This window comes from Ipomoea nil, unplaced genomic scaffold, assembly GCF_001879475.1.
Source record: "Ipomoea nil cultivar Tokyo-kokei standard unplaced genomic scaffold, Asagao_1.1 scaffold2705, whole genome shotgun sequence".
In the NCBI taxonomy this organism is placed as follows: domain Eukaryota; kingdom Viridiplantae; phylum Streptophyta; class Magnoliopsida; order Solanales; family Convolvulaceae; genus Ipomoea; species Ipomoea nil.
Window position 1 is genome coordinate 1,184,814 of NW_017619133.1, and position 21,679 is coordinate 1,206,492.

Genomic DNA, 21,679 nt, shown 5'->3' on the forward strand with positions numbered 1-21,679 from the left:
CCAAATAATTTTCTAGAAATAGTAGAGCTAACAATTGATTGTTCGTGAATCGCTAATTTTCAAACAATTACTAAATATTATACAATCTAACATGAGTCTTATCATAGAATACAACATGATATATGCTGGAGTTAGCCAGTTATTATTAGGTAATTCCTTACAAGCCTACTTATTTTTAACAATAATAATAATCTCATATGTTTAAGGATTGAGATTAATATATTAACTAGGAATTGGATTAGTGTGTGTTTGTGGGGGAGTTAAATCAATCAATCATAAAGAGCAAGAGAAATACTTTACTCTGTATTTGATTCAATTAACAAAATTTGATTGAAATTATTTACAATATTTTTTGTAATATTTAATTCAGTATATAGTTACAAATTACATCAAAAGTACTACTAAATATAATAAAAAAAAATTGAATACAAAAGTATAAGAAAATGCTAAAGAAAATAAACGAAAAAGAGTTCTGTTGACTAATGAATACTAAATATGACGAGTAAAATGAAATATAGGGAGTAGGTTTTATGACACAGCTTCAACCAAGAAGATGTTAATAAAAATTAGACTCATGATCTTCAGATACAAAAATCATAATACACTCACTCGACTACCCATTTTAGAATAATTATGCATTTTTTTTACAATTTCATTAGGTATCATAATTTACGCCAAACTAATTCTAAGCCCTAGAGCAGGAGAGTCCATACCCAAGAGGTGCCAGAGGAGGTAATTCGCAAGTCGTCTCGTCATTCCCCAAATTCTCGCCCCTGTTTGTACACTTTGTGCACAAGAGTTTTCATCTCCTTGGTCAAGTGACCTCCCAAATTTTCAAATTCAAACCTCTCCATTACCACTTGGACGAGATTTTAAGATGATTGGTGAAATCAACTGAGCTAGCCTACAAGATAACTTTATATTTCTTAAGAGCATCCTCAATAGGCATAAATTTTGAGGAATTTTTGTAGGTGTGACTAGGAAAAGGAAGATATGAGGGAAGAGGAAAAAGAAAATAGAAAAGGGAAAATAAAATATGAAAAGCAAAATTAAAAAAAAAAAAAAGAATAATAATAAAAAAAGAATGAAATATGCAATTTAACCGCACGGGTCCGACGGGGCGCTTCAGTGTTGCTCACGCGATTGAGCAACACTGGTTCTTTGTTTTGGTTGGGCCCACTTTTGAAAACAAACTAAAGGGTCGTCTACTAACTGGAAATTTCTGAAAACTGGAAAATAGAAAACAGAAAACATGTTTACTAGTACAATTTTCTATTTTGAAAATTGAAAATAATTTCTGGAAAACTAGAACGCTCTTAAAAAGTGTTTTCTAAATGGAAAACAGAATCATCTATTATCTATTTAGTTACATGTTACTATAACCACATTACTATGATTGCATTCATTATCATCTCATTTTACTTATCACTATCTTCTATCTTTTATACTTATTTAAACATAAATTATTTGCTTACACTTAGACATTATTTACATTATCAAAATTAAGAATTAAACTCTATATAATGTTTTAGATTTTGATTGAACTCAATAGATTATTAGTTCGAATATTTTTATTTATGTTACATCGTAATACAATTTCAGTCCAGATATTGGATATTGAAATCTCACATATATTAGAATTCAAAGTAAAAGTTATATATTCATATACATGTCATTCAAATGAATATATCCAAAAAATATTTGAAATATTATCTCAAAAAATATTAATATTATCTAAACTAAAATTTAGGTGAACTTAGTAGGTTATTGGTTCGGATATATATTTTTTTAGTTATTATGTTATATATAGATATAAATTTTGTTCAATTATCAAATATAAAAATCTTACATATATTAGACTTAAAAGGAAAAAAAATATTATTCCATTTAAACCAAATATATATAAAAATATTTTCAATATAAGATCTAAAAATTACTCCAAATTAAACTTGTGTTAATTTTATAAACGCTAATTTACAAAAAATTAAATAAATTTAAAAAAATAAGTGTTAGTAAACAAGTTTTCTAAACAAAAAAAAAACACAAAAAATAAAAACTAAAAAATTATAAAACAAAAAAAACAGAGAACATTTTTATATTAGTAAACGGACCATAAACCTTTCTGCAATAGCCTTAAACATTTTCTCTCCTTTCTCTTCCATTTAAAGCAAAAATCTCCTCAAAAACTCCATCGAAATTTTTATTGTAAATGCCGAAATAGGAGTCAAGGATAATGGAGCCAACAATATAATATAAATATGGGGTTACAAAAATCATATAAAAATCTGAGTGATGAACAGTGGGAAGATGGGAACTGGGAAACAAAGTGAATCACAGAATACGAGAAAGAAAATACTAAATAAATATCATAATCTTGAAAAAGTTGTGGTTCAGCCAGCTAGCTGAGCTGACCAGCAGCGAGCCTATAAAGCCATCATATGATTGTTCCAGTCATCAAGCGGCTACAAACGGGAACCTATTCAACCCGTGCACTCTTTCTTCTCCAATCCCCTCTACCGTATAAAACGTTAAAGGATGATGATGATGAAGCAGCCCGCCATAAATGCTTACCTTCCCTCTCCCCTCCTCCCATCCATCTCTCTTCCTCAATCACCGCCGCTAAAACTCAAGAACCCATTTCTTCTCGCTTATCTTCTGCCAATGAGCTAATCACCCATTGCTTCTTCAATTCTACCTAGCTATTACCCCTTTTCAAGATCAATCCGAAACTGGGTTTTCCTTAGAATTCAGGGAAACTTGGTGGGTGTTCCTTTTCTCCAGAACCCACACTCTTTTTGTTTAGTTCTGTTTGTCATTCAAGAATTTTTCTTTTTCTGAAAAAAAAAAATTAACTTTTTCCCTCTTATTGTTTGTCCCGTTTTGGAAAACAGTTAATTTTTTTCCTCTTATTGTTTGTCTCGTTTTGGAAAAAAAAAATAAATGAGAACATTTTGGCAACTTCTATATATATATCTGCTAAGCTGTACTAAAATGGTTTGTTTGGTGTGTTGATAATGAAGACAGGAACTGAAGGGTGGTCTTGGTCTATTCTCATGGGGATTTGCTTGAGTGCTAGAATCAAAGCTGAAAGCCCTTCTTGTACAGGTGATCCAAGAACCCATTTTTCTTCTCATTTTAGCTTTTAAAGTTTCCTTGTTTGTTTTACTGAGTTTGGGATGAAGAATTTAGATTAATCCTATCTCTAATGGGGTGTGAATTGGATAAGGTATTTTGGAAAGTTTTTATGCTAGTGAAGGGGGGTTTGTACTTTGTAGCAATATTGAACAATTAATTTCTAATATCAGCAGAAATATATGTGATTGGTTTGATCAGGGCTAAGTTCAAGATTTGTTAGCACAGATAATGGGGCTAATCTGAAGAAATCTGGCAGCAAGAATGCTGTGCCACCGGCTCCACGGAGCGAGGGTGAGATCTTGAAGTCTACCACTTTGAAAAGCTTTAATTTTGCTGATCTCAAAGTGGCTACCAGGAATTTTCGTCCTGATAGCGTGCTGGGAGAAGGCGGGTTTGGCTCCGTCTTCAAAGGCTGGATTGATGAGAATTCATTCTCAGCAACCAAGCCCGGGACTGGCCTAGTGATTGCTGTCAAGAAGCTAAACCAGGAAGGTTTTCAGGGCCACAGGGAATGGCTGGTAGGGTTAGTTTATGGTGCTTTTTCGTTGATTTTTCCCCATATATTCTTGTTTATATTATATTCTGTTGTGTATAGGCAGAAGTGAACTATTTGGGCCAGTTTTCACACCCTCATCTTGTTAAACTGATTGGCTATTGCTTGGAGGATGAACATCGTCTTTTAGTGTATGAATTCATGCCACGGGGCAGCCTGGAAAACCATTTATTTAGGAGTGAGTTTTCTTTTCTTTAATTTACTCCATATATAAAACCAACTTCCATTCCTCTCTAGCTTTAAGGCAAATCATTTATAACCACCTTTAACTTGCAGGGGGCTCGTACTTCCAACCTCTGTCCTGGACTTTGCGTTTGAAGGTTGCTCTTGGAGCTGCCAAGGGGCTCGCTTTTCTTCACTGTGCTGAAACCAAAGTCATATATCGTGATTTCAAAACATCTAACATTTTACTCGATTCAGTACGAGATTTGTGAATTCTATTCTTCTTTATTTTATTTTAATGCAATATGTGTGTGCCATGATGTTTGCCTTATACACTAGGCTTTCTCTTATGACATTGCAGAACTACAATGCCAAGCTCTCTGACTTTGGCTTAGCAAAGGATGGACCAACCGGAGATAAAAGCCATGTCTCAACGAGGGTAATGGGCACTTATGGATATGCAGCTCCCGAATACTTAGCCACTGGTATGGATTAATATACTTTTCCTTTAATTTCAGACCTCGTTTTGTAATTCTCTGCATCTCACCTAGTATTAGTATTGTGTTTAGTGAACCAGTTTTAATGATCACAGACAACAAAGTACCAATGAGAGGTTTGGACGAACCCAAACCAAGAATACATTGGCCATGTTTGGTAAATGGCTGTTAGCTATTAGCTGTTAGCCGATTGTGTTAATTAGAAGGTATAATTAGTTGATAACATTAGCTGTTGTAGAAAAGTGTTTGGTAAATTAGCTGTTTGGTATAATTTGTTTTCTGAAAAAGCTAATTGAAAAAGTTGCTTGGAGTAGCTTTTTGAATTTTAGCATTTTGGAGTTGCAAAAAGCTAATTAACCAAACATTTATATTGATATTTTAACTAAATCAAACAATTAATAGTGATCAAATAAGCCAAAATTGACCTATAGGCCAATTGTTACCAAACAGGGCCATTATTTATGTTGCTTGTGCACCAAAAGTTTGTGTGCTAATATGAGTAAGTCGCTTTGGGTCTTTCCAATGTAGGTCATTTGACTACCAGGAGCGATGTGTATAGTTTTGGAGTTGTTCTTCTTGAAATGCTATCAGGTCGAAGAGCAATCGACAAGAATAGACCATCGGGAGAACACAACCTGGTAGAATGGGCTAAACCGTACTTGGCTATCAAACGTAAAGTCCACCGAGTTGTGGATAACCGTCTTGAAGGGCAGTATTCACTGGATGTCGCCCAGAAAGTAGCTTTTATTGCCTTGCGGTGCCTATCCACCGATGCTAGGATTAGGCCTACCATGGACGACGTGGTTAGAGAACTGGAGAAGCTTAACGAGACTCGGGATATGGAAAACACCACCGGCAAGCCCACTGGCAATGGTTCTAGACTTCGCAGACGAAGTACTGGTGATGCTGCCCGTTTAAACTCGCAAGTTTCATTTCCAAAACAATCTGCTTCTTCCCTCTTGCCAAACATGTCGCTGAAAACATCTGCTTGAGATCGATTTTCTGACTATACGATATGCACAATGTTGAAGATGAACCCTCCATTGATGAAAGAACTAACAGGTTAAGAATTACTTCTATCAGATTTAAGTCCTGTAAATAGAATAATAGACTTTACAGATCAGTTAGAGTGTAATGTATCTATCAGATATGGGATCTCTCTCTTTTTGCCTCAATTTCACACACTTGAAAAGAGCATTTGTGCACGGGTGGATGTTGAATGGGCAAGTTGAAAGACTTTTAGATGATTCATGAGACAAATCATGTGTGTGCTAGATTTGAAAAATGAAAAGGAATCATAACAATATCAGTATATGAGTATATCACATCAACAACTTGTATGGGATACTTCTTTTGAACCAAAAACATGTGTGGATACTTAAAGTTGTTCTTTTAATGTTTTCCCGTCAAATGCTTGGCATCTTTTCACCCAAAACCAACTCTGCATCACATCTTTCTTGTTTAATTTATTTGCATGAGTAATAATCAAATGGAACCACTTCTTTCCGTGAGATCTTTTGCAAATGCACACAAGTTACTATGCAAATGAAAATGGACTAGATTGTATGCAATTTGTCTAACATAAATGCACACAGTCTATCTTGTGTGTATTTACGAAGGGTCTCACAGGACTCACGGGAACAGGTAGATGCACTTGAACATTAGCCTTAGTGGTATAAAGCATCTTTTGTCTTGTAAGTGGGGGAAATGTTTTTTTTTTTTTTCTTTTTTTTTTTTGAAGAGAAATGATTAATGCATTAAATCACGAATAAGATGTGTTACAAGAAAAGGAGGTGGGACATCAAACTACTCTCCACAACCTGCAGTAGAACTTGCCTTTCTAGCTAACGTGTGAGCGGCACAGTTCGCAGATCGTTTAACAAAACAGAATCTAACATCATCTATCATTGATGCCAATTTTTTAACATCATCAACTAGCAGTCCGAAAGTAGAATCAAAAGAAGTTGCTTGAAGAGAAAAATAAACAATATGTGAGTCCATCTCCACATCCACACTACCCATACCTGTGTCTTTCAGCCAACTCAGTGCCTCTCTCAAGCATATTGTCTCAGCCTCATTGACCGTAAAAGTTCCTTCCAGGTTCACACTCTTCGCAGCTAAAAAAGAGCCTGTATGATCTCGTAACACCCACCCCAACCCCATAGAATTGGAGTCCGGTAGTACGGAAGCATCCGTGTTCAGCTTGAGGCGCCCTGCTTCGGGCCGTTTCCACCCTTCACTCCCTGCCGAAGGGTGGCCTGTTTGGTCATGTGTATTTACTTTCATCCAACTAGTCCAGAAACTGAGTGCACGGTGCACCACCATCTCCACATTAAAAGCAACACTTGTAAGTTGTAACACCCCTAAATTTCAAGATATTTAAAACTTATAAAATAAAGGCGAAATCATTTATTGAATCCCAAATAGAGTATAAAACTATCCATAAGAGTCGGGGTGCTATGCCACACTTAGGTTTGAGAACCTAGGTGCACAGGCTAAACTAACCAAGCATAAGAAGTCCTCAAATCAATATTCAATACAATCCCAAGGTACGCAGACCAATTACTGAGCTAAGACTAACTAAGCTAAGTCCAAGGCTCTGACTAGCGCGCTCCGAAGCTAAACCTCATCACCTGAAAAACATTCGGTATAACAACCGTCAGCGAATAATGTTGGTAACCCACTCCAACGCGTTAAGTACAATATAAGTAGATATAAGAAACTCATTTTGAAACTGGAATACATATGTACTTATGAGACTCTAGTTTAAATCCAAGATCAAGACTCAATGCATAATAACAGACTCAATATCATAGAATAATCATGAGAACTGATAGGCATCCTACACATGCAATGCAAGTCATAACAGACAGATAAGCATGCAAATAACTAAGGCATTCAATACAACTAATTAGCACATAGTCAACAAAGCACACAATTTATCCTCCAACCTTATACCAAGTTCCAACCTTGTAGCTCCCCTCCGTCCTTATATCAGTTCCAACCTATACCTCCAGGCCACCCTTATATCCCCACCTCTTATGCCTCCGGGCAACTACATGCCCCCACCGACGAACCCACCTTTCAACCACCAACATATCAAGATGGTGCCGCAGTGCCATTCAATGATCCGCACCTCTAGTGCCAATATCAAGGGGTTAGCGCATATAGCTCTAACATGACACCGCAACACTTATAACCTGACCCATGCCTAAAGCAAGCAAGTCGAAGGTGGGTGTGTGCCTTTAGCACAGTCACCGCTATGGCCTGTACCTTTAGTACAATGACCGGGCACAAGTGGTGCCAACCGCCAACAGTTTATTTTCCACCAATCACAATCTCATCAACATCATCATCATCATCAGTCACACTGGTCATTGCGCAGTGACCACAATACTCATCATCATCCAATCAATCAACACATAATCATAGAATAAGCAAGACACAACAACAATGACACGTATCACACATAAAATCATAGAACGATGCCTAAAACACCAAACGAGACTCATACACGACAAACGGGGTACAACGGGACACGGGGAAGCATCAAATGGGGAAAACACCACAAACCACGCCGGGATTCCAGCGGGTAGGTGGCAGGTGGAGGATCACCCGCCAGCCATCCGCCGGCGGCCGGTTACTATTCCAGCGGGTGGACCGCCCGCCGGCTGCCCGCTGGAACAGTATTCCAGGAAGCGGGTAGGTGGCGGGTGGTCAGTCCCCCCACCAACCCCCCACTGATACACAGGTAACTTTATGGTCCCTGGATCCCTCGTGGAACCCGAAACCATGTCTAAACACATTTAAACGCATAACGACAACACCACGTATTCAATTAACGGAATTAAACCAAGAATTACACCAAATACACCCTAACACGATTCCTAAACATGCCAAGACTCAACACAAATCACATAACGATCCAGGGACATCTGGAATCACAAGAACATCAAGAAATCTATATGCAAAGTCCTAAACACAAGTCCTAGGCTAGACTCAACACCCGATCATGCAAAATCCCACCCAAACATACCAAGAATAACATAATACGAAATCCACGTTATAACCCTAGGGCTCTAGACATAATCAAAATACAAGATCGTTCATATAATTAATCATAGTATCAAGAACATCAAGATTATCACATAAGCATCAAGATCAACACATAAACATCAAGATTATCACATAAACACAATACAAACCCTAGGCAAAACTCTATCAAGACTCAAGCACAGAATCATATATCAAAGGAGCCAATGAATAAGATATAACGAGGAAAATAGGTTTGGTTGAGACATGGGTTACCTCTTATCCTTAATCAATACCCTTGGCTACTAAGGTTCTTTCTCTAAGATCTTCTTTCCGTGGATTCTCCTACGTTTGATGGCAGGGCGATTCCTTTGTAGGTTTCTCTCTGGGAATATCTTGTGTGGTAGACTTAACTGTGGTAGGGTTTCTAAATACTTCCTAAGTCCCTATATATAGATTTAGGAGTCCCATCTAGGGTCTAAATAGTAAGGGTCCACTTATCCTATTTCTTATAGGATTAAGGATTTGGTTTAAGGATAGGGTCCATGATCCACGGTGGGCCACATCAATTAATTAAAGGGAATCCTAACCAAATTAAATCCTTTCAAATTATTATTAATGGAATCAATTAAATAATTAATTCGGGGTTAGAGGCCGTAACACGGGGTGTTACCACATTGTTCCAAACACTTTCATTACGGCTTTGCCACAAACCCCAACAGACCATAACAAACTTTGGTACTAGATTACCATGCAAATGAGACAATAAAGCAAAGAACCAATCAACAACATTACCATGTGGTACCCCCACGGTCGGCACACCCGCGTGAGTCCAGGCACAAGCTGCTACACCGCATTCCACAAACAAATGATAAGCACTCTCGAGCACCCTCCTGCACATATGACACATCAAAGCGCAGTGAATATTCTTTGCTTGTAGAGCATCATTAGTAGGCAAAAAAGAAGAAGCCAACTGCCAGCAAAAGTGCTTCACCTTTGGCGGTACTTGTAAATTCCATATCCGAGACCACGGCCGCACATCTAGCAACTCGCTCTTCAACCGTTTATAACTTGACTTAACAGTATACTCACCCCTCGCTTCTCAATACCAGTACCACGAATCTCTTGTCCTTCGTAAAGAGATTGGAATGTTCAGAATCAAGCTGGCATCTCGGGCATTAAAAATAGTCCGAACCCGCTCCACATCCTATCCTGTATTTTGAGCATCAAACAAAGAATGCACCGGTGAGTTAAAAATCCCTTCATCTACTGGTGATGTGATGAAAGGCTCATCCTCACATGCCAACCATGCATGCTTACCAATCACTGTGTCGTGGCCATTTCCAATACTCCGCCTACACCCGTCCCGGATCACTCGTTGAACCTCAAGCAAACCCCTCCAAATAAAGGATGAATTGCTCCCTGCAACCGCTTCATCATAGGTGCAATTAGGATAATACCGCGCTTTGTAAACCCGCGCCACCATTGAGTTCGGCCTCGTTACCAGCCTCCATGCCTGTTTCCCCAGTAGTGCCAAATTAGTTTCATGCAGGGAATGGAAACCCATTCCCCCAACTGTTTTTGGGGCTGTTAAACCTTGCCAAGATCTCCACCGTATACCCTTGCCACTTCCCACAGTTCCTGTCCACCAATACTCTTTCATCAAAGTCTCAATATCCCTACAGGTTCCTTGCGGCAACAGGAAAACCATCATCGCATAGCTCGGCAATGCCTGAATGACATTCTTAAGAAGCACCTCCCTCCCAGCCCTTGACAAGAACCTTGCATTCCAAGTTCTTACCTTGGCTAGAATCATGTCCTTTAGAAAACCCAGAATCTGTTTTTTCCTCCGACCCACTATTGATGGCAAACCAAGGTACTTCCCCACTGTATCCCAGTGGGGGGAAATGTTTTATTAGGCTAAAATAAGTTTAATTTCAACCTATTCAAACTTTTTAATAGAGTTAATGGCATTTGGGTCCTCTGATTATAGTGATTTTGTCACTTTTAGTCATAAACTTTCAAGTTAACTATCCATGTTCCTTCAACTTTCAAGTTAACCACCCTTGATTATTCAACCTTCAAATCTTAACCATCCATGATCTTTCAACTTTCAAATTTTGACTAGTCGTGGTCCTTTTGAAAGGACAACTTTGCCCTTACTTTACTTCTGAAAGGACCATAACTAGTTAAAATTTGAAAGTTGAAGAACCATAGGAGGTTTACTTGAAAGTTTTGGACTAAACGTAGCAAAATCACTCTACTCAGACGACCTAGATGACATTAACTCGTTTTTAATATTATATTTGTTTGGGTCTGGTCAATTTTTATAAAAAAAAAAATTGTATATAAACCTTAACAATGCGTCATGGTTGAAAAAATCGCTAAGCGCTTGGGGAGCGCCTAGGCGGCGATTAATCAGCGCCTAGGCGCCCATGTACTTTTTATTTTATTTTTTATTTTTAAAAAATTTGTTTAAATTTTTTAAGACTTGATTATTATAAACTATTTAATATTTTAATAGTTAATACTAAAGTATTAAATATTAACCTAAAAACATCTAGGTTTAAACAATTTAGGTTTATTATGCTCAAAACGATGTCGTTTTGAGTGAAATAACTCATTTAAAAGATAAGGCAACAATAGCTAATCGACCAACTAGGCGACCTAGTCAATGTCTAGGCAGCCTCGTCGGTGCCTGGGAAGCCTAGTTGGCTCCTAGGAGGTCTAGGAGGTCAGCGCCTAGGCTGCCTAGACAACGCTTAGGTGGCCTAGTCAATCGCCTAAAATACCGATTATGGTGATACGCTAAGCAACAGGCTAGCGCTTAGCGCCTAGGTGCCGATTAATATGTGGCCTAAGCAAAATTTTTGTAACACTGCATCGCATACATCACTGGGCAAGTAAGAAATGGATGAGTAAACATGCAAGTTAGTTAAATTTCTTGTAGCTTAGTTTTTAAATCTTTTATATTAGTTACGGAAGTGAAAAATACAATTTTAATTTCCCAATTATTACCGTTTTTTTTTTGAAACAAAAAATATCATATATTAATTTGAAGTCGATTCATTACAAAAGGACGCACTCATAAAATGAGGAATAGAATGAATAAACACATGTCTTTCAAGATCTGTATAACTAAGAGCTTTCTTTGCTAGCTGATGGGCCATCTCATTCTTTGTTCGTCTCACATATCGAAACTCCACCATCGGCATTTGATTAAGAAGCGTCCGAATATCCTACATGATGGAACCAAACGGTGATAAATTCACATCCCCCGAAACAGCATTCGTCACCACTTGGGAATCCGTCTCCAGAATAACTCTATTCCACCCCATTTCTTTAATCCAACTTAAAGCCTCCCGTGCTCCCATTGCTTCAGCTTCTTTAACCAAAAACAGCCCCTTCTGGACAAACATTACTACTCCCAGCAGCCTCCCTTCCCCATCCTGAGCACTCCAACCAAAACCCATTCGACAATTGTTCATGTCCATAGCCACATCAATATTCACCCGCACCCCTTCATGTGGTACCCACCTAGGAAGCTCCCCCGGAGACCCCTGCAAAGATCTTCTCATTATCAAATCGTCCTTCTCCCTTGCTTCCTTCCAGTTCCTAGCATAAATCAGAGCGGCCTGCACAATTGCCCTTGAATTAGAATTTTTCTGTTGCCAAACCAACGCATTACGCGCTTCCCATATTGCCCAAGTCACCATAACAACCTGCTCAAGCATTTTAACCGGTAAAACAGTCCACATTTCTTCAATCCAAATAGCAACAGAATCAGCATAACACATTATCCATTCAGCATTTAAATGATTCCAACAAGCATGAGCAAAATCACAGTTTGCAAATAAATGAATACTGCTCTCATTAGCCCTTCCACACATCACACAAATGGGATCACACTGAACTCGTTTGATCACTAAGGCATCTTTAGTCGGGAGACACATAGTACACAGGTTCCAAAAGAAACATTTTACTTTTGGTGGGATCTTCAACCTCCAAAGCCCCTTCCAAATCACCCCCTCTCCTTCCCCCATGTTCCCCACCGCAATCCTATAAGCACTACGGACCGAGTAAACCCCATTTTGCTCTCCCTGCCAGTAAAGTGAATCGCAAGCCCACTCATTTGCAAGAGGAATACTTTGAATAAGGTTCACATCCCGCTCACAAAAAATATCATCTAACACTTCCCGATCCCACTCCCTAGAATTTACACATATTAGCGAGTTCACCGTAGGGTTCCCTAAATACTCGATAGGCAAGGATTCAACATAAGGTTTTGTATCACTTGGTAGCCATGGATCACCCTATATTTTAATAGTCTCACCATTTCCCACCCTCCATCGGACACCCCCTCCCACCACAGCTTGCGCTTCCTGGATACTAGACCAAACAAAAGAGGGATTGGACCCTCTTTTTACCTCCAAAAAAGAACAATTTGGAAAGTATCTTGCCTTAAAGATTTTTGTCACCAAAGCCTCAGGTTTATTTAGAAAATTCCATCCCTGCTTATCTAGCATTGCAAGATTCATCTCTCGTACTCTACGAAACCCCATTCCCCCAAACTGTTTTGGCACACACAAATCTTTCCATTGGCTCCACCTTATTCCCCCTCGTTTCCTCCTCTCGCACCCCCACCAAAAGGAGTTCATAATCCTTTCTATTTCTTCACTCAGCCCCTTTGGAAGTAGGAAAACATTCATAGCATAGTTAGGGATACTCTGGAGGACAGTTTTCAGAAGAACTTCCCTCCCCCCTTGATAAAAAACGGTTTCCCCAATGCATAACCCGCGCCCTCAATCTCTCTCGCACAAACCCCAGAATTTCCCTCTTCTTCCTTCCTACATAACCCGGCAAGCCCAGGTATTTCCCATGCCCTAGCTGTTCCCGAATCCCCAAGGACTCGCAAACAGCCTCCTTATCCTCCTGGTGTACATTTCGGCCAAAGACAATCGATGTCTTCCCCACATTTACCTCCTGTCCACTTGCCCTTCCATAATCAGTTAAAACATCATGAAGGACCTCCGCCTCAAACCTATTTGCTTTAAACAAAAACAAGCAATCGTCTACAAAAAATAAATGAGATACACCCGGAGCACCCCTTGCTACCCTCAGCCCATGCAACATCCCCTCCTCCTCCCGAGCTCTCAACATGGCACTCAAACATTCCGCTACCAAAATGAAAAGGTACGGTGATAACGGGTCCCCCTGCCTCAAACCCCTCCCCGGTGTCACAGGCCCCCACTCCTTTCCCTCCACCAGAATAGAATAACGCACTGTAGTCACACACTCCCTTATCAAATCCCGAAAGCCCATTTTCAGAAGAACCTGACACAAGAAATCCCACTCAACCCTGTCATAGGCCTTACTCATATCAACTTTTAGTGCACCATTACCCCCCCCCCCCGCTCCCCAGGTTTGCGTTTCAAACAGTGGGCTGACTCAAAAGCAATCAAGACATTATCAACAATACACCTTCCCGGAATAAAAGCACTCTGTGCTGGGGATACAATAGAATCTAACAAACCTCGCAGCCTAGTGGCCAGAACTTTGGCAAGGATTCTATACACAACGTTACACAAGGCAATAGGGCGAAAATCAGACATTTGATCAGGGGATTTGCATTTAAGAATTAGAACAATGTGAGTATCATTTATATAATCAGGCAGCGAACCCGTGATCATAAAAAGATGGCACAAAGAAACTACCTCAGGGCCGATGGTAGACCAGTGAGTCTGGAAGAAACCCGAGGAGAGACCATCAGGGCCTGGATGCATTGCAAAGAGGGCACCCTTCACTTCCTCCGCAGTAACAGTTCTTAAAAGCATGTCATTCTGATTGTCATCAAACCGCCTAGTCAAGCAAGTTAGAACCGGTCCCATATCCCCTTGGGCAGATGTAAACAGATTCGAGAAGTAATTCACCATGATCCCCCCCATTTTGTGTGGTTCGTCGAAAAACACCCCTGCCTCGTTTCGAAGCCCTCGAATTCTATTCCGCCTCCTCATCCCATTTACAGAATTGTGAAAAAATCTTGTATTGTTATCCCCCCCCCCCCCCCCTATACCAAAGCTCTTTCGCCCTCTGTTGCAGACTATCACTCTGATCCCGAAGAATATCAAAATAGCGTTTTTGACATTCCCCAAATTTTCTCACGCTCGCTTCATCACGCCTATCCCTCAACCTCCCCATTTCCCCTTGACAATACCGAATGGCCTCCCTCTCCCCGGCTTTCTGTTTCTTTCCCCAATTCCACACTTCTCTGCTGCACTCCCTCAATCTCTCCCCCATAGGCAGCCCTTGAGAGCGTAGCCACTCCCTCTCTACTACCCCGCTACAATCAGGATTCCTTTCCCAACAGTTTTCGTACCTAGGCTTTCTTGTATAAGAAAACTGATTTCCAACATCTACCGTTAAGAATATCGGTAAATGGTCACTCGTACTTCCGTCCAGAGACCTGGCACTCACTCGTAGGAACATATCTCGCCACCCATCAGAAACCAAGACACGGTCGAGCTTTTCCCTCACCCATCTGTCCGTCCCCCTTCCCCTCTCCCAAGTAAATTGACATCCCCCAAAACCAAAGTCGAATAAACCACTTTCGTTCACTGCCTCCCCAAAACCCCTTAGAAGCCATCTTGGATGAGGAACCCTACCTTCCTTCTCCCAATCCCCAATTATGTCATTGAAATCCCCAAAGAGAGCCCACGGGAGATTATTGATCGAAGATAAATACCTGAGGAGATTCCACGACTCCCTTCGGCGACTCCATTCCGGATTTCCATAGTATCCCGTGAGTCTCCATCGTGTAAACCCCTCCTTGCCCGTAACTATCGAGTCGATGTAATGATTAGAGTATCCCCGAACTTCGACATCAATACCCGAGTTCCACAAAAGGGCCAGGCCCCCACGTCCTTCATCAGCATCTACTACGAAACAATTGTCAAACCTTAATTTAACCCTCACTTGCTCCAAACGCCTTGCATCAGCCTTAGTTTCACAAAGAAAAATAACATTGGGCCGTCTTTGATAGACCAAGCCCATTAGAAACTGAATTGCCAATGGGTTTCCAAGCCCACGGCAGTTCCAACTTAAGAGATTCATTGGGCCGGGTGGGCCTGGTGTCCAGGACCCACCTCACAAGAAAAGGAGTCTTGCTGCTCAATAGTCATCGGGCTTGACCAAGAAACATTTGTATCGTCCGTTTCAATATCAGTTCTTCTTCTCTTTGACTCCAAAATAATCACCCCCTCATTTTCCTCACCACCATTTATTACCCCCATTACTCCAGCACTCCCCTTATCACCCCCACTCCCCTCATTTCCCGCCTTCCCCACCTCCCTTCTTAAACTATGTAACGGATGCCCCATTAAGTTCCCCTCATTATTTCCATCAACCTCTTGAGCCGTTTCATGACCCCCCTTCTGACCTTCCTAGGAAGGAAACAAGCACAAATATCAAAAGGCACTCACAAGGAGAAAGGGAAAACACTCAGAAACGAGAGAGAAAAAAACTGTATAAGTCCAATTATTACCGTTTAGCTAGTGATGTTAATTAACCCTTGGCAATTGCCGACAATAAACTTAGTGGCAAATTACGTTGTGAACCTGGTCCACCTTGCAAGGTGGACCTGGATTTAAAATTACATAATTTATATATTAAATTTTCACAATTTACATATACTGAATGATCATAATTTTTATATACTAAATATTCAATATTTACACATTGAGTATTTACATTTTTATATATTAAATGTTCACAATTTACATATTGAATGTTTATAATTTTATATACTAAATGTTCATAATTTACATATTTTATGTTCATAATTCAAATTGTGAATATACAATATGAAAATTGTGACCATTTAATATATAAATTGTGAATTTTGACCTAAGTCTACTTTGTAAGGTGGACCCAAGTCTATGGCATTAGTATTGAAAGTTTGAAACAATGTAGCCGAATATGTGCAACTTTAGTGCATTTGCTAACTTTTTCCGTGACCCGCTATTAGTTGTGGGCCTATGGCTTGATTTCTAAGTTGGCATGTGACTCCTTGTGCTTAAGGGTGGAAATCGCAAACGATGCTGTGGACTCGTGTCCACAATGCATTGTGAACACGAGTCCAAAACAACGTCGTTTTCATGGAAAACGCGGCATTTCAGTTAAAAAAAAAATTGATTTTGTCTAGGCATTAACGGCGTTATTCGTTTGTGGTATTATGAATGTACAGTTATGAAATTATGAATGTACAGTTATGGAATTATGAATGTAAGTTATAGAATTATGAACACAGAGTTATGACATTATGAACTTACAATTATGAACATATAGTGATAAAATTATGAACATAGAGCTTCAAAAATTATGAATGTACAGTTATGGAATTATGAATGTACAATTAGGGAATTATGAATGTACAGTTATAGAATTATGAATGTGCAGTTATGGAATTATGAATGCACAGTTATGGAATTATGAACACAGAGCTCTGACATTATGAACTTACAATATGAACATATAGTGATAAAATTATGAACATAGAGCTCTAAAATTGTGAACATAGAGTTTCAAAAATTATGAATTTACAGTTATTGAATTATAAATGTACAGTTACGGAATTATGAATGTACAGTTATGGAAGTATGAATGTACAATTATGGAATTATGAACATAGAGTTCTGACATTATGAACATATAGTGATAAAATTATGAACATATACTCCTATAACGAAGCGGTCTGAAATTAAATAAATAAATAAAATAAAATAAAAAAAGTGAAAGATAACGGTGCCACTAACGGCACCGTTACCGTGTCCAGCATGCATGCTGGACACGAGTCCATAACATAACGATTGGGTGAAAATAGGCTAGGCCGAGTCGGGTTTTAGAAAATTAGGCTTGGGTCTGTTAGAAAAATCTAAAGCCTTTGGCCTGGGCATGTATGTAGGCTTTTTTTTAGCCTCAAGTCTGAGTTTGCAGTTGACATAGCCTGATCTGAAGCCTTTTTAAAAGCATTTTTTTTTTTTTGAAAGGAGCCTGTATAGCATTTATTGGAAATAAGCTGAAATAGAGTCTGGCGGACCAGAGTCCGAATACATAGTAGCAAACTGATTAAAAGCGGTAGATGCTAAAGTATGAGCTAAGTAATTATCTGATCTAGGAATAAAACGGAGCAAACAGTAATCAAAGGAAATCATACGGTTTCTGCAAGTATCAATAGCATAGCCAAGATACGAGCGAGGCGAACCCCTGGTAAGTGATAAATATTGTTGAAGTATTAAACAGTCCGTTAAGAGGTCTACCGATCGTTCTCCTCGATCCCATAGCCAGGACAAAACTTCTTTGCATGCAAACGCTTCTGCCATAAGAGGGGAGAAACAGTCTATCATGGGTGCCTGTAGAGCTGAGATATACATTCCTTGTCCGTCGAGGAGGATTGCCCCTACGGCTGCTTTGTTCGTCTGATGGCAATAGGCCGCATCAAAATAACATTGAATCCGCATGCCACCATGGCCTTCGGGCAGTGATGAGGTCATATGGTTCAATCTCAGCATGGCAGAAGGCGCACGGCTTAGAGGCACCGCTATAGTGGTTTCTGCATTGTCGGCAGTAGCCAATTGGGCGTGGGTGGCATCCATCGTGGCAGTCCCGGACTGGTGCATTCGGTTGGGGTGTGCAAGCTGCCACGCCTGGACCGCCGTGGTTACAATAGCAATTATCTTCTGAGGTCTGGGTAAGTATGCATCCCATACAGCTCCATTTCTTGCTCGCCATATATAAAATAGTAGTGCCACTGCATAAATAATTTCATTATCATCTAGAACATTCAATATTTCATTAAACCAATCATGAAAAATATTTGTGACACTATTGGGGATTGGAAGGTGAGATTGAGCCCAAATGTTCATTGTATAATCACATCTCACCAACGATTGCATAGTATCCTCATGCATGATCCCACACATAGCACAAGTTGGATCAATTTCCACTCTCTTTATAATCAGGTTCTTCGTAGTGGGTAATATATCATTCAAGGCTCTCCATAGAAATGTCTTCCATTTTGGGGGTACTTTGAGTTTCCATAACTTGGGCCATTTATCAAAAACCCTGTTGACTGAACATAATTTCCAACTATTCGTCTGTAACCACTTTTGACCGAGTATTCACCCCTTGGGTCTCCATACCAATACCACATATCCTCATAATCCGGTGACACATGTATCTTTAATATTTGTGTCACATCAGTTGGAATAAAAATATTTGTTAGGATATCATGGTCCCATGTTCTCGTCCTGATCCATTAAACCCATAACTGTTGCTTGTGCCAACTGTGGTGGTTTTCCAGTAATTATTTTTGCATTGTGCTCATCGTGAAGCCATAGGTGATCCCATATCAGGGTTGACTTTCCATCCCCAATTCTGCACCTAACCCCTCCACAAATTAATTCCTGTGCAGCCATGATACTACGCCAACAGAAACTTGGGTTATTCCCTAAATGTGCACCAAAAAAAGATCCTTTAGGATAATACCTGGCTTTATATACTCTTGACACCAATGATTCAGGCTTCGTAAGAAACCGCCAGGCCTGCTTCCCCAACATAGCTAGATTAAAGGCACGTAACTCTTTAAAGCCCAATCCCCCATACTTTTTAGGAATACACAATTTATCCCACACTTTCCAGTGGATGCCCTGGTCATCTTTAGATCTCCACCAATAACGGTTCATGGTTCTCTCAATAGTTGTGCAAACATTCATAGGAAATAAAAAGACACTCATTGAAAAGGTGGGCATAGATTGTGCCACACTTTTCAACAAAACCTCCTTACCTGCCTGCGATAGTAACTTCTTGTTCCATGACCCATTCTTTGCCTAAACTTATCCTCAATATATGAGAATGCTGCTTTCCGATTCCTGCCCACAAATGATGGAAGCCCTAGATACTTCCCAAAATTTGGAGCCTGCACCACCCCCAAAATATTGGCTACCTCTTCCCTGTCATCATCTCGTGTATTCTTACTATAGCATATACTTGATTTATGGTAATTCACCGCCTGCCCAGACATTTCTTCATACACTGATAAACAATGCTTTATCACCTCAGCCTCCTGGACATTTGCTTTAAATAAGAGTAAACTATCATCTGCAAAGAATAGATGGGAAATAGAGGGGGCCCCTCTAGCTACTCTACAGCCATGTATTTCTCCCCTCAACTGCGCCTGCTGTAAAAATAATGAAAGCCCCTCAGCACAAATAATAAAGAGATAGGGAGACAGTGGGTCACCTTGCCTCAAACCTCGAGTTGGATTGATTTGCTCACTTCGTGCACCATTTACAAATACACTATACGACACTGAGGTTACACATAACATTATCAACTCCACCCATCTACCATCAAATCCCAGAGCTAGCAGCATATTACGCAAAAAGGGCCACTCCATCCAGTCATAGGCTTTTGCCATATCCAGTTTCAAAGCCCCCATCCTGCGATTCCACACTGTTTCCTGTTCAAAAAGTGACCTACTTCGGCAGCAATCAAAATATTATCCGTTATTAGTCTGTCAGATATAAAATCGCTCTTGGTGTCAGATATAATATCCCCCATTAACGGCTTCATTCTGGCTGTTATGACTTTAGTCATAATTCTGTAGATCACATTACTTAAAGCTATTGGTCTAAAGTTTGATACCAATTCTGGGTTCTTCTTCTTGGGGATCAAAATTATGTTCGTATCATTCAAACTAGTGGGAAAAGAACGAGCATTAGGACAATTCACAATATAAGTTGACACATCACCCCCCACTACATCCCAGAAGTGCTGATAGAAAACCCGGATTCATTCCATCCGGCCCTGGCGCTTTATCAGGAAACATAAAAGACAGTGCAGTTTTTACCTCAGTAAGATCAAAGGGGTGTAAGAGTGCCTCATTCTGTACCCGTGTTACACGTGGGCGTATACTTTCAAAGAAACCCTCATTAACATCAGGAGAACTAGAAGTAAATATATAACGGTAGTAGTTCAAGATCACATTCCTCATGGTTTCTCCCTCAACCCAATCCCCACTCCCACTCATAATTTTAACAATAGTATTCTTTTTCTTGCGATGAGAGGCATACCTGTGGTAAAATTTCATGTTTGCATCCGCGTCCTTGAGCCAATGCTGCTTGGCCCTCTGCCTCCAGTACACATCTTCCTGAGTTTCAATACGAGTCAGGCACTCCTCTAACAGTTGAAATTCAGCCAATGAAGCCGGGTCAGTACACCCCCTCAAACGTAACTGTTCCTTCCGTAGGTTCTTTATTCGCTCACCAAATTTATGGAACCGATCTCCACCCTAGCGCGCTAATCGATTCCCACAAAAAAGAAATACATTCCTGCAAGCCTCTATCTCTTCCTTCATCCCATGACTTTTCCGCCACACCTCTGCACCCCTCATCATGCAGCCATGCCATCTCAAAACGAAACCCTCTTCTCAGACCACCCCTCCTTTCCCGAGGATTCAGAATCCCAAGGAAAACAGCAGAATGATCCGACTTTCGGGTCAGTATATTCTGCACACTGGCATCAGGTACTTTCTCCCGCCAACTCTGGGTAACCAAAAGCTTGTCTAATCTTTCCTCAATCCAGTTCGGTGTGCCTTTCCCCTTTTCCCAAGTAAACGAATATCAAGTCATTGGCATCTGCGCTAAACCACAATCCTCAATAGTCTCCCCAAAGCCATGAAGTAGACTGTCCAGATGGGGATTTCCTCCTCGCTTTTCATATTGAAACAATAGATCATTAAAGTCTCCAATCATTACCCACGGTAGATCTGACTTGTTAGCTAACGAACGAATAAGGTCCCAAGAGTCTCTCCGTTGGCCTTGCTGCGAGAAGCCATAGAAACCCGTCATCCTCCACTTATCAAATCCCGGCATACTTACTTCAACATCTACATGATTTTTGGAGTAACTTATCAAGCTTGCTTTATTATTTGCTCTCCACAACAGAGCTAAACCTCCACTCAATCCAGAACTATCAATACAAAAGAGACCATCGAACCCAAGTTTAATCCGAAGTCGTTCTGCGTGATCTCGGTTAACCTTGGTTTCTATATTTAATAAATAGGCTTTTAAAAAGGCTTCAAAGTAAGGTAATTTATATCATGCACCACGGCGCGCGTTGCATTGTGCGCCCAGATGCAAAATGACGTCATTTCTTTTTTTTTTTTTTTCTTTTTGAAATTTCGTTACCCAGTGTTTGGCAGTTAATTTTCCTTTTAAAAAAAATCTCATGTTCAAAAATGTAC

At 40.0% G+C, this 21,679-nt stretch overlaps 4 protein-coding genes across 7 annotated transcripts; 1 reads left to right on the plus strand and 3 right to left on the minus strand.

Annotated features, from left to right (window-relative positions):
* Positions 1-2,422: 2,422 nt before the first annotated feature.
* Positions 2,423-5,632, plus strand: LOC109156434 (protein kinase APK1A, chloroplastic-like). Of its 4 annotated transcripts, none has more exons than XM_019304303.1 (7): positions 2,423-2,760; positions 3,021-3,105; positions 3,361-3,653; positions 3,731-3,866; positions 3,965-4,107; positions 4,212-4,335; positions 4,876-5,632. In XM_019304303.1, the coding sequence occupies exons 2-7, from the start codon at positions 3,054-3,056 to the stop codon at positions 5,337-5,339; spliced, it is 1,212 nt and encodes a 403-aa protein (XP_019159848.1). In that variant the 5' UTR covers positions 2,423-2,760; positions 3,021-3,053; the 3' UTR covers positions 5,340-5,632. The 4 variants fall into 4 exon arrangements, with proteins under 4 accessions (XP_019159848.1, XP_019159849.1, XP_019159847.1 ...); XM_019304304.1 differs by having other exon boundaries at positions 3,025-3,105; XM_019304302.1 differs by having other exon boundaries at positions 2,427-2,760; positions 3,025-3,105; positions 3,334-3,653.
* A 3,954-nt stretch (positions 5,633-9,586) lies between these two features.
* On the minus strand, positions 9,587-10,195 carry LOC109156271 (uncharacterized mitochondrial protein AtMg00310-like). The gene has a single exon (XM_019304125.1). It carries the CDS (start codon positions 10,193-10,195, stop codon positions 9,587-9,589), a length of 609 nt encoding a protein of 202 aa, XP_019159670.1.
* A 1,423-nt stretch (positions 10,196-11,618) lies between these two features.
* On the minus strand, positions 11,619-15,489 carry LOC109156272. Its single transcript, XM_019304126.1, has 6 exons — positions 14,453-15,489; positions 13,913-14,385; positions 13,485-13,713; positions 13,174-13,420; positions 12,807-13,064; positions 11,619-12,692 (listed from the first exon to the last, which is right to left on the minus strand). The coding sequence occupies exons 1-6, from the start codon at positions 15,487-15,489 to the stop codon at positions 11,619-11,621; spliced, it is 3,318 nt and encodes a 1,105-aa protein (XP_019159671.1).
* A 3,173-nt stretch (positions 15,490-18,662) lies between these two features.
* On the minus strand, positions 18,663-19,873 carry LOC109156273. Its single transcript, XM_019304127.1, has 2 exons — positions 19,220-19,873; positions 18,663-19,124 (listed from the first exon to the last, which is right to left on the minus strand). Exons 1-2 carry the CDS (start codon positions 19,871-19,873, stop codon positions 18,663-18,665), a joined length of 1,116 nt encoding a protein of 371 aa, XP_019159672.1.
* Between the last annotated feature and the right edge of the window lie 1,806 nt (positions 19,874-21,679).

Coding starts and splice junctions, on each gene's coding strand:
- LOC109156434 (XM_019304302.1), top strand. CDS start 3,054: ATGGGGATTTGCTTGAGTGCTAGAATCAAAGCTGAAAGCCCTTCTTGT. Junction 3,654..3,730: donor AGGGCCACAGGGAATGGCTG/GTAGGGTTAGTT, acceptor TGTTGTGTATAG/GCAGAAGTGAACTATTTGGG. Junction 3,867..3,964: donor GGAAAACCATTTATTTAGGA/GTGAGTTTTCTT, acceptor TTTAACTTGCAG/GGGGCTCGTACTTCCAACCT.
- LOC109156271 (XM_019304125.1), bottom strand. CDS start 10,195: ATGATTCTAGCCAAGGTAAGAACTTGGAATGCAAGGTTCTTGTCAAGG.
- LOC109156272 (XM_019304126.1), bottom strand. CDS start 15,489: ATGAATCTCTTAAGTTGGAACTGCCGTGGGCTTGGAAACCCATTGGCA. Junction 13,714..13,912: donor TCTGGCCACTAGGCTGCGAG/GTTTGTTAGATT, acceptor TTCTTGTGTCAG/GTTCTTCTGAAAATGGGCTT. Junction 12,693..12,806: donor CAAATTGTTCTTTTTTGGAG/GTAAAAAGAGGG, acceptor ATTAAAATATAG/GGTGATCCATGGCTACCAAG.
- LOC109156273 (XM_019304127.1), bottom strand. CDS start 19,873: ATGGGGGCTTTGAAACTGGATATGGCAAAAGCCTATGACTGGATGGAG. Junction 19,125..19,219: donor GAAGTTACTATCGCAGGCAG/GTAAGGAGGTTT, acceptor ACAACTATTGAG/AGAACCATGAACCGTTATTG.